The sequence below is a fragment of the Tachyglossus aculeatus genome, chromosome 2, assembly GCF_015852505.1.
Source record: "Tachyglossus aculeatus isolate mTacAcu1 chromosome 2, mTacAcu1.pri, whole genome shotgun sequence".
NCBI lineage: Eukaryota > Metazoa > Chordata > Mammalia > Monotremata > Tachyglossidae > Tachyglossus > Tachyglossus aculeatus.
The window spans coordinates 138,546,097-138,559,824 of NC_052067.1; the positions used below are offsets into that span (position 1 = coordinate 138,546,097).

Below are 13,728 nucleotides of genomic sequence, written 5' to 3' on the forward strand. Positions count from 1 at the left end.
GGCCTATCTTTGGCCCACTCCACAGCTGAGACAGAGTGGAGGGGGAAGGTGAAGGGGAGGACGGGGGCTACCTCTTAAAAGGGACACCACCGAGGGAGAAGGGAAGGGGAGAGGGTACCAGGCTGGGATCGGGTCTGTCAGTACCTCGTCGCAGGGGATCAGAGAAGAGGGCAGGGCCCTCCCGCCCCTTCCTCCTCCCTGAGGGGGACCCCGCCGATCGATCGCAGAGTCCTCTGGGGCCGCCCCCCCGGGCTCTGGCCTGCCCCTTCCACCCCTCCTCGCCCCCCATCAGTGAGGCGTTCACTCGGGGCCCGAGACAGAGGGACGGCACCCGGCACGATACATACACGTCTTTATCGAAGGTGGAGAACCACAGTGAAAATAAAAGGGGGCCGCCGGGGAAGAGTCCTGCAGGGGTGAGAGATGCACATAACCGGTTCCGTCTCCCCCGGAGCCACTCACCCGTTCAAAGTCACCGCGGGCCTCCGGGCCCCCGGTAAACGAAAGGCCACCGCCAGCCTCCTGAGACCCCGGCCCCGCAGCACACCGGGGCCCGGCCGACGGGCCGGGGAGTTCGGCGCGCTTATCCCGGGCCCGCGTGCAGACGCGTACACGCGCACGCCGGCCTCCGGCCGGGTCAGGTCACGCCCGGCTCATCCGCGCCCGCTCCCGGGGATTAGTAGTAAATAAGGTTTCTTTCTGTACAAGCTCTGCAGCGGGGAAGGGGCGGTGAGGGAGAGAGGGAGCTGGGGGGAGGGCAGCTCTGGGGCCGAGGTGGGAGCCATTCCTCAGGGGATCCCGAACTGTACAACCAGCTCCTCTTTCGCGTCGACCCGGATCTGGGAAAGGGCACTGTAGGCGTAAGCGGCTATCCTGGAAACCTGCGGGGAAGAAAGAGCCGGGGTGGGGAAGGGAAACGGGTGGCAGGCAGGGTCCCCCTCCCCGCCACGTCGTTCATCATCATCATCATCATCATCAATCGTATTTACTGAGCGCTTACTATGTGAAGAGCACTGTACTAAGCGCTTGGGAAGTACAAATTGGCAACATATAGAGACAGTCCCTACCCAACAGTGGGCTCACAGTCTAAAAGGGGGAGACAGAGAACAAAACCAAACATACTAACAAAATCAAATAAATAGGATAGATATGGACAAATAAAATAGAGTAAAAAAAATATGTACAAACATATATACATATATACAGGTGCTGTGGGGAAGGGAAGGAGGTAAGATGGGGGGGATGGAGAGGGGGACGAGGGGGAGAGGGAGGAAGGGGTTCAGGGAGGAGCGTGCGGGGGGCGAAGCACGCGGGAAGGAGACGGCCCGCCGCGGTCCCGGGTGTCGCTGCCGGGGCAGGGCCAGGCCTCTCCATCTCCGCGGGGCTGGTGTGGAAAGGGGAGCGGGGGGCAGGCCGGGGGGGCTTCTCACCTGCTGCAGATCGGTAAGGGACACCGGGTCACTGGCGAGCACCAGGTGGGGCTGGTTGGTGAGGGACGGCAGCGGGGGGAGCTTCTTCCAGTGCGTCAGGCTGCTGCTCAGCACTGCCAGGCGAGTGCTGCGGTGGGGTGGGATGGGATGGGATGGGTGGAGGGGGAGAGACGGGCTCAGGGCAAGATTATCATCATCATCATCATGCTTTCCCCTCAAGGCCCTGCTGAGAGCTCACCTCCTCCAGGAGGCCTTCCCAGACTGAGCCCCTTCCTTCCTCTCCCCCTCTCCATCCCCCCATCTTACCTCCTTCCCTTCCCCACAGCACCTGTATATATGTATATATGTTTGTAACTCTATTTATTTATTTTACTTGTACCTATCTATGCTATTTATTTCATTTTGTTAGTATGTTTGGTTTTGTTCTCCGTCTCCCCCTTTTAGACTGCGAGCCCACTGTTGGGTAGGGACTGTCTCTATAGGTTGCCGATTTGTACTTCCCAAGCGCTTAGTACAGTGCTCTGCACATAGTAAGCGCGCAATAAATACGATTGATGAAGATTGATGATGATAATGCCATTTATTCAGCGCTTACGACGTGCAGAGCACTGTTCTAAGCGCTGGGGAGGTTACAAGGTGATCGGGTTGTCCCACGGGGGGGCTCACGGTCTTCACCCCCATTTTACAGATGGGGGAACTGAGGGACCGAGAAGTGAAGTGACTTGCCCGAAGTCACACAGCCAACAAGTGTGAGCCCAGTGTTGGGTAGGGACCGTCTCTATATGTTGCCAACTTGTACTTCCCAAGTGCTTAGTACAGTGCTCTGCACGCAGTAAGCGCTCAATATATACGATTGATGATGATGATGATGAAGTGGCGGAGCCGGGATTTGAACCCATGACCTCTGACTCCAAAGCCCGGGCTCTTCCCGCTGAGCCACGGGCATAAGCGCACGCATAAACGCGCGCCGTACATGCACATGCCTGCGGCCCCCCTACCCCCGCCACAGTCCCAAGGCTTAGGGTTCTGGCTCGGGCCCTGGGGGCCTTGGACTTCAGAAGTCATCTCCTTTCCCATCAGACAGGCCGATTTGTACTTCCCAAGCGCTCAGTACAGTGCTCTGCACACAGTAAGCGCTCAATAAATACGACTGAATGAATGAATATGCCCCAGTCAGTCAGTCGATCGTATCCATTGAGCGCTTAGTGTGTGCAGCACGAAGCAGCGTGGCTCAGTGGAAAGGGCCCGGGCCTTGGAGTCAGAGGTCATGGGTTCAAATCCCGGCTCCGCCATTTGTCAGCTGGGTGACTTTGGGCAAATCACTTCACTTCTCTGGACCTCAGTTCCCTCATCTGTAAAATGGGGATAAAGACTGTGAGCCCCACGTGGGACATCCTGATCACCTTATAACCTCCCCAGCCCTTAGAACAGTGCTTTGCACATAGTAAGTACTTTAATAAACGCCATCATTATTCTTTTAGACTGTGAGCCCACTGTTGGGTAGGGACCGTCTCTATATGTTGCCAACTTGTACTTCCCAAGCGCTTAGTACAGTGCCCTGCCCACAGTAAGTGCTCAATAAATACGATTGATTGATTGCGGAGCACTGCACTGTTTGGGAGTGTACAATATAACAAAACCTCATATACATTCTAGAGAAGCAGCGTGGCTCAGTGGAAAGAGCAAGGGCTTTGGAGTCAGTGGTCATGGGTTCGAATCCCGGCTCCGCCACATGCCTGCTGTGTGACCTTGGGCAAGTCACTTAACTTCTCTGAGCCTCAGTTACCTCATCTGTAAAATGGGGATTAAGACTGTGACCCCCACATGGGACAACCTGATCACTTTGTATCCCCCCTCAGCGCTTAGAACAGTGCTTTGCACATAGTAAGCGCTTAACAAATGCCAACATTATTATTATTATTATTATTATTCTCTGCCCACAGCGAGTTTACAGTCTAGAGGGGGAGACGGGGTATCGAGACGCTGCCCACCCCTTTCCCCTGGGCTTCCAAGGAGTCCCACTCCCTAAAGACCCGGCAGAGCCCGGACACGGCCTAGTGACGCAGTGTCCCCCCCAAGACGCCGTCAAGAACCCCCAACTTCGGCCCCCGCCAAGCGCGGGGCTCTGGGGCTGCTCATGCCACCAACTGTTGATTTCCTCATTTTTCCTCCCGCTCCCCCTCGGTTTGCAAATAACGACCGTCCGCCCGTCTCCCCCGTTAGATCGTAAGCCTCCGCAGCGCGGGAACAAGTCTAGAGAGGCAGCGTGGCTCAGTGGAAAGAGCACGGGCTCTGGGGTCAGAGGTCGTGGGTTCAAATCCTGGCTCCGCCAACTGTCAGCTGGGTGACTTGGGGCAAGTCACTTAATTTCTCTGGGCCTCAGTTACCTCATCTGTAAAATGGGGATCAAGACTATGAGCCCCCTGTGGAACAACCTGATCACCCTGTGACCTCCCCAGCGCTTAGAACAGTGCTTGGCACATAGTACATCCCGGCTCCGCCACGTCTGCTGTGTGACCTCAGGCAAGTCACTTAACTTCTCGGAGCCTCAGTTACCTCATTTGTAAAATGGGGATGACGACTGTGAGCCCCACGCGGGACAACCTGATCACCTTGTATCCCCCCAGGGCTTAGAACAGTGCTTTGCACGTAGTAAGCGCTTAACAAATGCCATCGTTATTATATTATTACATGCTTAATAAATGCCATCGTTATTAATTATCACAGCTACCGCTGCCCTCGCCCAAGCCGAGTACGGTGCTCGCTAAACACCGTCGCTCGATGGTCCCCGCCAGCCTCACCTGTACTGCCGCGCCCGGTCCATGTATTCGTGCGGCTCCATGCCTTGTGAATCCGCGGCGGACACGTCGATGATGTTGCTGAGCAGCGGGGTGGGGGGGCGGGGAAGGGGGGACAGAGGTCAGTTCCGGAGCTGAAGGGTCCCTGGTTCAAGGTGGGGGCCAATTTGTGCTTCCCAAGTGCTTAGTACAGTGCTCTGCACATAGTAAGCGCTCAATAAATACAATTGATGATGATGATGATGATGAACAACCCCGTGCCGGCGGCATCAGCATCGGCACCCGGAGGATTACGGGAGACCCGGGCTCCAGCCTCTACCGCCTGTCTCCCCGCATCCTCTGGGTCGCCCGTAGCTCAGAAACGTGCCCCATGCCCATCTCCTCCCATATGCCCGGTGCAACTGGCATAAAGGCCAGGTCTTCAGCCAGTTGGGCAGAGCGCATACCCAGGGCCCCACCTCTGCCTCGCAGGTGGCTGAGCCTCTGGGGGCCAACCCCGGGACCCAAGGAGGGGAGCGACTGCTGGCAATCCACCGCCCGCTGGACCCGAAGCCGAGGGCGACGGGGGCCGGTGGGCGGACGCCGGGGGCCCGAGGGGGCACCTCACCTGGCGGTCTTGGCCAGGATGGAGGAGAGGAGGGCCTGCTCATCCGTGCGGGCGGAGGGCAGGCTGTGGTAGTTGGGCTCGGTGCCGTTCAGGGCCTTGGTCGGGGGGCTGCTGGGGTCCAGCAGTAACTTCCGCTCTTCACGCTCCTGGAGGGGGTGGGGAGGAAGGGTCAGCTGCACCCCGCTCACCCTGCGTGGAAACCTCCCCAGAGCCCTAGTAGACCCCACCGCACCGCCCCCCACTTCCTCCACAGCCGGGGACTCTCAGGCGCCTTGAGGCCACACTCGGCTCTCGTCTGAGTCCTGACTCTGAGACCAGTCGCTGCGCCTGGCCCGAGCCCTCCCCTCCGGTGGGAATGGACCACCGTGGGGGGCCAGGGGCTCGGGGCCTCCGTGAGCAGACAGGCCCAGCAGGCGGGTCCAGGTGGGACGGAAAGATCCAGTGCGGCCGGGAGGGAGACAGACCTGACAGTGGAGTGGAGTGAGGGTTTGGGATTATCTGGTAGGGGCGGGAGAGGGTCTTTAAGTGTAGCTGTATGTATGTGTGTGTTTGTGCGTTGGCGGAGGGGGGGCTGTGCGCTACGAGAACTCCAAAGTGGGATTCTCTGTGCCTCCGTTATCTCATCTGTAAAATGGGGATTAAGTCTGAGCCCTACGTGGGACAACCTGATCACCCTGTATCCTCCCCAGTGCTTAGAACAGCGCTTTCCACATGGTAAGCGCTTAACAAATGCCATCATTATTATTATTATTTGGAGGATGGGAACCTGGTCTGAAGGATTTTTCTTTGTCGCGGCCACTCAAGAGAGGTCCCCACGCTCCTGATACCTCGTGGCCACACGAGTCTGCACAGAGGGGTCTCGGTGGAGATGCCAGGGCTCCAGGTACCAATCCCGCCATTCTGGGGAACCCCCTGCCCCATCCTGGGGGAAAGGAATGCCAACAAAGATGCCCCGACAGCCACCCCCAAGACCGGCAGCAGTCTTAGTCGCCTCTCCCGCTGGAGCCAGGGGGAGGGGACTGGGACGCCAGAGCCAGGCTGGAGAGGGAGAGGTGGGAGGGAAAGGGAAGTGGGAAGCCCGAGTGGCTGCCGCTACTGCCCTCTCCTCCACCCAAGAAGCAGTGTGGCCTAGCGGACAGAGCACGGGCCCGGGAATCAGAAGGACTCTAATCCCGGCTCCACCAACGGTCAACTGTGTGACTTGGGGCCAGTCACTTCACCGGGCCTCATTTACCTCATCTGTAAAATGGGGGTTAAGACTGTGAGCCCCATAAGGGACAGGGATTTGCTTGTATTCATTCAATCGTATTTACTGAGTGCTTACTGCGTGCAGAGCACTGTACTAAGCGCTTGGGAAGTACAAGTTGGCAACAAGTTGGCTCAGTGGAACGAGCCTGGGCTTTGGAGTCAGAGGTCAGGGGTTCAAATCCCGGCTCCGCCACATGTCAGCTGTGTGACTTTGGGGAAGTCACTTAACTTCTCTGGGCCTCAGTTCCCTCATCTGGAAAATGGGGATTAAGACTGTGAGCCCCATGTGGGACAACCTGATTACCTTGTACCTACCCCAGCGCTTAGAACAGTGCTTGGCACATAGTAAGCGCTTAACAAATACCAACATTATTATTATTATTATTCTATAGAGACGGTCCCTACCCAACAAGTGGGCTCACGCCTGTATCCATCCCGGCGCTTAGCACAGTGCCTGGCGCATAGTAAGCGCTTAACAAATACCACTATTATTATTACTATTATTAAGAGCAGGGACGGGGGCTGGGTTTGGAGAGGGGAGAGATCTCACAAGGCTCCTCACCCCGCCCGGCCCCAGATCCCTGAAAATAGCCACGGCCCGTCAGCTGAGAGCTGCCGCCGCCCACCCCCTCCCCGCCGGATCCCCGGCCTCTGCCTGGTCATTTCTGTGGCTTCTTCCTCTTCCTCTTCTGCTGTCACCAGCTCCATCCCCCCTCCTTGCCCCATGTCCTGCTAGCCTTCAACAAGAACCCCCCGCCCCGCCCTCACCCCAGCTCCTGCCACCCCCAGTATATTTTTTATTAGTAGTAGTAATAATAATAATAATGATTTTTGTTAAGCCTTTACTATGTGCCAGGCGCCATATTAAGCACTGGGGTGGATACGAGCAAATCGGGTTGGACACAGTCCCTGTCCCACGTGGGGCTCACGGTTTCAATCCCCATTTTGCAGATGAGGGAGCTGAGGCACAGAGAAGTGACTTGGCCAGGGTCACACAGCAGACCAGAGGCAGAGCTGGGATGGGAAGCCTTGACCTTCAGATTCCCCGGCCTGCGCTCCATCCACTACGCCACGTTGGATCTCTAATCCAGAGGCCCGGGCAACTCTTCCCGGACTCAGTGGGATTCGGCCGTCAGGCTCCAGAGACGGGATGGTGTCCCAGGATGGCAGCCAAACCCTCTCCCCGCCTTTCTCTTAGTAGAGTTAGTCCTGTCCTCCAGGAGACTCGGCCACCTCAACTGCAGGAAGCCACTTTCCTACACCAAACCCTTCTCCCCATCTAGGCTATAAGCTCGTTTAAGGTTGGGTATCATGTCTATCAGCTCTGTTGTACTGTACTCTCCCGGGCGCTTAATACAATACTTAGAGCTTGAGCCCCCTCCTTCCTCTCCCCCTCATCCCCCTCTCCATCTCCCCATCTTACCTCCTTCCCTTCCCCACAGCACCTGTATGTATGTTTGCACATATTTATTACTCTATTTATCTTACTTGTACATATCTATTCTATTTATTTTGTCAATACGTTTGGTTTTGTTCTCTGTCTCCCCCTTCTAGACTGTGAGCCCACTGTTGGGTAGGGACTGTCTCTGTACGTTGCCAACTTGGGCTTCCCAAGCGCTCAGTACAGTGCTCTGCACGCAGTAAGCGCTCAATAAATACGATCGATTGATTGATTAGTACGGACTGGCCCAACCTCTCCGGCACCAACGCCAGAGTCCCCCCAGCCGGCTCCTCCAGGGTCAGGAAGCCAAGAGTTGGGTTCTTTCCCACGGAAGGAGCCATCAGAATGGCTCGGCCCCGCCCCACAGCCTCCCGCTTCCTTCTGGATTTTGTCCAGCGTCGCGTCCAGGTCCAGATGTCCAGCCCAGCCCCTGGGGCCCCTCCGAACTCTGGGCCCCGCCGAGGACCGCCTGCCCTCCGCAGCCCAGACGAAGGCCGAATCGAAGCTCCGTTGGCAACTTCAACAGTCGAAGAGCAAGAAATTCCCGCTCCCGGCACCGTCCCTGCCTCAGACCCACCGGTCGAAGCTCCCGGCCCGGGGATCTCGGAGCCGAGGGATGCGGCGAACGGTACTTTTGACCACCCAGGGCCTCCCGGACCTCCCCCTGGGTGTTTCACTAGCCCCAGCGTTTGCCAGGACCCGCTCCCCCTTTTACAGATGTACTACAGTCCTGTCCTCCTCCTCCTCCTCACCCCCAAGGAAGCCGCTTTCCTACACCAGGCCCTTCTATAATAATAATAATAATAATGGTATTTGTTAAGTGCTTACTACGTGCAAAGCACTGTTCTAAGCGCTGGGAGGGGATACAAGGCGATGAGGTTGTCCCATGTCGGGCTCACAGTCTTAATCCCCATTTTACAGATGGGGTAACTGAGGCTCAGAGAAGTTAAGTGACTCGCCCAAGGTCACACAGCGGACATGTGGCGGAGCCGGGATTCCAACCCATGACCTCTGACTCCAAAGCCCGGGCTCTTTCCACGGAGCCACGCTGCTTCCCTAAAGGTGATCAGGTTGTCCCACGTGGGGCTCACAACCTTAATCCCCATTTTACAGATGAGGTAACTGAGGCTCAGAGAAGTTAAGTGACTCGCCCAAGGTCACACAGCGGACATGTGGCGGAGCCGGGATTCCAACCCATGACCTCTGACTCCAAAGCCCGGGCTCTTTCCACCGAGCCACGCTGCTTCCCTAAAGGTCATCAGGTTGTCCCACGTGGGGCTCACAACCTTAACCCCCATTTTACAGATGAGGTAACAGGCACAGAGAAGTGAAGTGACTTGCCCAAAGTCACACAGCCGCCAAGTGGCAGAGCAGGGATTAGAACCCATGACCTCTGAATCCCAAGCCCACGCTCTTTCCACTGAGCCACGCTGCTTCTCTAAACACTCCTCTAAGCGCTGGGGGGGATACAAGGGGGTCAGGTTGCCCACTTGGGGCTCACCGTCTTAATCCCCATTTTACAGAGGAGGTAACTGAGGCACAGGGAAAAGAAGTGGCTTGCCCAAGGTCACACAGCTAAGTGGTGGGGCCAGGATTCGAACCCATGACCTCTGACTCCCAAGCCCACGCTCTTTCCCCTGAGCCACGCCGCTTCTCCCCCTCTACACTCTAAGCTCGTTTAAGGGCAGGGAGCGTGGAGAAGCGGCGTGGCTCAGGGGAAAGAGCCCGGGCTTCGGAGTCAGAGGCCGTGGGTTCGAATCCCGGCTCTGCCGCTTGTCAGCTGGGTGACTTTGGGTAAGTCGCTGCACCGGGCCTCAGTGACCTCATCTGCAATATGGGGATTACAACTGTGAGCCCCACGTGGGACAACCTGATTACCTCGTATCTCTCCCAGCACTTAGAACAGTGCTTGGCACATAATAAGCCCTTAACAAATACCATTATTATTATTACTGATTCTGCTGTACTGTCCTCTCCCAAGCGCTTAGTACAGAGCTCCGCACAGCTGTATTTACTAAGTAGTTACTGTGTGCAGAGCACTGTACTGAGCGCTTGGAAAGTACAATGCAGCAAATAAAGAGAGACCACCAATAATCTTTTAGACCGTGAGCCCACTGTTGGGCAGGGACTGTCTCTATGTGATGCCAATTTGTACTTCCCAAGCGCTTAGTACAGTGCTCTGCACACAGTAAGCGCTCAATAAATACGATTGATTGATTGATTGATTGCTCGGGGCCAAGGGTCGTCCCTGCTTTGCCCCTCACTTATCTAGAGAAGCAGCATGGCATAGTGGAAAGAGCCCGGGCATAGAGAGTCAAAGGACTTGGCTCTGCCGCTTGATTGCTGTGTGAACTTGGGCAAGCCACTTAACTTCTCTGGGCCTCAGTTCCCTCATCTGTCAAATGGGCATGAAGGCTACTATTATTATTATTATTATTATAACAAGGCTCCAATGAATGGCTCCCTGCATACAAACAGGCCCTGCCCTCCCCTCCCAGCACCCCTGCATATCCACGCTGAGAAGGAGCGTAGCTCAGTGGTAAGAGCCCGGGCTTGGCGGTCAGAGGTCATGGGTTCAAATCCCAGCTCTCCTGCTTGTCAGCTGGGTGACTCTGGGCAAGTCATTTCACTGCTCTGTGCCTCTGTTACCTCATCTGTCAAATGGGGATGAAGACCGTGAGCCCCCCGTGGGACCACCTGATCACCTTGTAACCTCCCCAGCGCCTAGAACAGTGCTTGGCACACGGTAAGCGCTTAACGAACACCATCATTATTAGTACTCTCTGGGCCTCAGTTCCCTCATCTGTCAAATGGGGATGAAGACCGGGAGCCCCCCGTGGGACCACTTGATCACCTTGTAACCTCCCCAGTGCTTAGAACAGTGCTTGGCACACGGTAAGCGCTTAACAAACACCATCATTATTATTACTCTCTGGGCCTCAGTTGCCCCATCCGTCAAATGGGGATGAAGACCGTGAGCCCCCCGTGGGACAACCTGATGACGTTGCAAACCCACCTCCCCCGCCCCCAGCGCTTGGAACAGTGTTTGAGAAGCAACGTGGCTCAGTGGAAAGAGCCCGGGCTTGGGAGTCAGAGGTCATGGGTTCGAATCCCGGCTCCGCCAATTGTCAGCTGGGTGACTTTGGGCGAGTCACTTCACTTCTCTGGGCCTCAGTTACTTCATCTGTAAATGGGGATTAAGATTGTGAGGCCCCCGCCATGGGACAACCTGATCACCCTGTAACCTCCCCAGCGCTTAGAGCAGTGCTTTGCACGTAGTAAGCGCTTCATAAATGCCATTATTATTATTATTATTATTATTATTATTATTATTATTATTATTTGGCACCCAGTAAGGCTCCCACAGCAGGCAGGCTGGCAGGCTCCCGCCCCGGCCCGGCCCGGCCCGTCCCGTCGCACCTGGTCGGAGTCCTCATTGTCGCTGCTGTAGCAGCAGCCCATGGCCGGGGCTGCTCCGGGAGCCCAGGGCGGCCGAGGGGGGCACGGGGGGCCACGGGGGCCACGGGCGAGGGGTGGGGGTGGGGGTGGGGGCACGGACACTTCCGCTCACGTGACCCGGGGAGGGGCGCGGGGGGGCCGGACCCACTTCCGGGGGCCGGGACCGCCTCCCGACACGTGACGGGGGCCGGGCCAATCGGAGGTCTGGGGCTCTGCGGAGGGCAGGGGCGGCCCGCAGCACGTGACCGGACCGGGCCAAGGGGAGGCCTGGAGCCGCGCGGGGCGGCCCGCCCCGCCACGTGACCCTCCCCCGACACGTGACTAGACCGGACCAATGGGAGGTCTGAGGGCTGCGCGGGGCGCGCCTGAGGGAGCAGGCGCACTGCGCACGTGACCCGGCCGTCCCGGCACGTGACCCTCCCCCCTCCAGACACGTGACCGGACAGGGCCAATGGGAGGCCTGGAGCTGCCTGGGGGCCCACCCTGGCTCGTGACCCTCCCCCGACACGTGACCGGACCGGACCAATGGGCGGTCCGAGGGATGCGGGGGGGGGGGGAGGAGGAGGAAGAGCGGCCCTCGCACGTGACCCAGGGCCGCCCCGCCACGTGGTCCCTCCCCTCGCCATGTGACCGGACCGGGCCAATGGGAGGCCTGGGGCTGCGCGGGGCGCGCGTGAGGCGGGGGCGGCCCTCGCACGTGACCAGGAGCCGCCCCGCCACGTGACCCCTGCCCTCCCACGTGACCGGACCGGGCCAATGGGGGGGCCCGCAGCTGCGCTGGGCGCGCGTGAGGTGGGCGGGGGGAGGGGCGGTGCCCCGCGCGCTCCCGAGACTCCCCTCCCCCCGGGGAGGGAACTGAGGCACAGAGAATAATAATAATAATAATGATAATAATAATGGCATTTATTAAGCGCTTACTATGTGCAAAGCACTGTTCTAAGCGATGGGGGGGTTACAAGGCGATCAGGTTGTCGCACGGGGGGCTCACAGTCTTCAGCCCCATTTGACAGATGAGGTAACTGAGGCCCAGAGAAGTGAAGTGACTTGCTCAAAGTCACACAGCTGACAATTGGCAGAGCCGGAATTTGAACCCACGACTTCTGACTCCAAAGCCCGGGCTCTTTCCACTGAGCCATGCTGCTTCCACAGTCTTTATCCCCATTTGACAGTTGAGGGATCTGAGGCCAAGAGAAGTGAAGTAACAATAATAATAACAATGGCATTTATTAAGCGCTTACTATGTGCAAAGCACTGTTCTAAGCGCTGGGGAGGTTACAAGGTGATCGGGTTGTCCCACGGGGGGGGGGGGCTCACAGTCTTCATCCCCATTTGACAGATGAGGGAACTGAGGCCCAGAGAAGTGAAGTGACTTGCCCCAAAGTCACCCAGCTGACAATTGGCAGAGCCGGAATTCGAACCCATGACCTCTGACTCCAAAGCCCTGGCTCTTTCCACTGAGCCACGCTAAATTGATTGGCCCAAGATCACACAGCAGACAAGTGGTGCAGCTGGGATTAGAACCCACAACCTCTGGCTCCCAAGCCCGGGCTCTTGCCACTGAGCGACGCTGCTTCTCTAATAATTGTAACAATAATAATAATTGTGGTATTTGTATCTGTCCTGCACTTAGAACGGTGCTGATTACATGGTAAGAGCTTAACAAGTACCATAATCATCATTGTCATCATTAGCCTCCAACAACACTAACTTCAGCGCTTAGAATAGTGCTTGGCACATAGTATACCTTCTAGACTGTGAGCCCACTGTTGGGTAGGGACAGTCTCTCTATGTTGCCAACTTGTACTTCCCAAGCGCTTAGTACAGTGCTCTGCACACAGTAAGCGCTCAATAAATACGATTGAATGAATGAATGAATGAACAAATACTATTATTATTTATTTATTTACATTGTACTGCTTTCAGGAGTTCATTCAATCGTATTTATTGAGCGCTTACTGTGTGCAGAGCAGTGTACTAAGCGCTTCGGAAGTACAAGTCGGCAACATATAGAGACGGTCCCTACCCAACAACGGGCTCACAGTCTGGAAGGGGGAGACGGACAACAAGACAAAACATGTAGACGGGTTTCAAAACCATCAGAACAAATAGAATTAAAGCTAGATGCACATCATTAACAAAATAAATAGAATAGTAAATATAATAATAATGGCATTCATGAAGAACTTACTCTGTGCAAAGCACTGTTCTAAGCGCTGGGGGGGATACAAGGTGATCAGGTTGTCCCACGGGGGGGCTCACAGTCTTAATCCCCATTTTCCAGATGAGGGAACTGAGGCCCAGAGAAGTGAAGTGACTTGCCCAAAGTCACACAGCTGACAGTTGGCAGGGCTGGGATTTGAACCCATGACCACTAACGGGGGCAGTGTAGCCCTTCTTTTTGTAATGGCATTTGTTAAGCGCCTACTTTGTGCCAGGCACTGAACTAAGCACTGGGGTAGATACAAATGAATCAGGCTATACACAGTCCATGTCATTCATTCACTCATTCACTCAATCGTATTTATTGAGCACTTACTGTGTGCAGAGCACTGTACTAAGCACTTGGGAAGTACAAGTTGGTAACATATAGAGACTATCCCTACCCAATAGCGGGCTCACAGTCTAGAAGGGATGTCCCACACGGAGACTTAACCTCCAGTCTTAATCTCCATTTTATGGATGAGGTAACTGAGGCCCAGAGAAGTGACTTGCCCAAGGTCACACAGCAGGCAAGGTGGTGGAGCA

General features: G+C 56.2%; 1 protein-coding gene across 1 annotated transcript; it reads right to left on the reverse strand.

The window, feature by feature from the left end:
* Positions 1-335: 335 nt before the first annotated feature.
* On the reverse strand, positions 336-11,031 carry LAMTOR1 (late endosomal/lysosomal adaptor, MAPK and MTOR activator 1). Its single transcript, XM_038740847.1, has 5 exons — positions 10,945-11,031; positions 4,836-4,981; positions 4,232-4,309; positions 1,431-1,557; positions 336-881 (listed from the first exon to the last, which is right to left on the reverse strand). Exons 1-5 carry the CDS (start codon positions 10,984-10,986, stop codon positions 789-791), a joined length of 486 nt encoding a protein of 161 aa, XP_038596775.1. The 5' UTR covers positions 10,987-11,031; the 3' UTR covers positions 336-788.
* Between the last annotated feature and the right edge of the window lie 2,697 nt (positions 11,032-13,728).

Bases quoted from the DNA above. Each gene is read 5' to 3' on its own strand.
- LAMTOR1 (XM_038740847.1), bottom strand. From the start codon at position 10,986: ATGGGCTGCTGCTACAGCAGCGACAATGAGGACTCCGACCAG. The intron at 4,982-10,944 runs GTGCGACGGGAC...CACCCCCTCCAG, and splicing joins ACAATGAGGACTCCGACCAG to GAGCGTGAAGAGCGGAAGTT. The intron at 882-1,430 runs GTGAGAAGCCCC...TCTTCCCCGCAG, and splicing joins CCCTTACCGATCTGCAGCAG to GTTTCCAGGATAGCCGCTTA.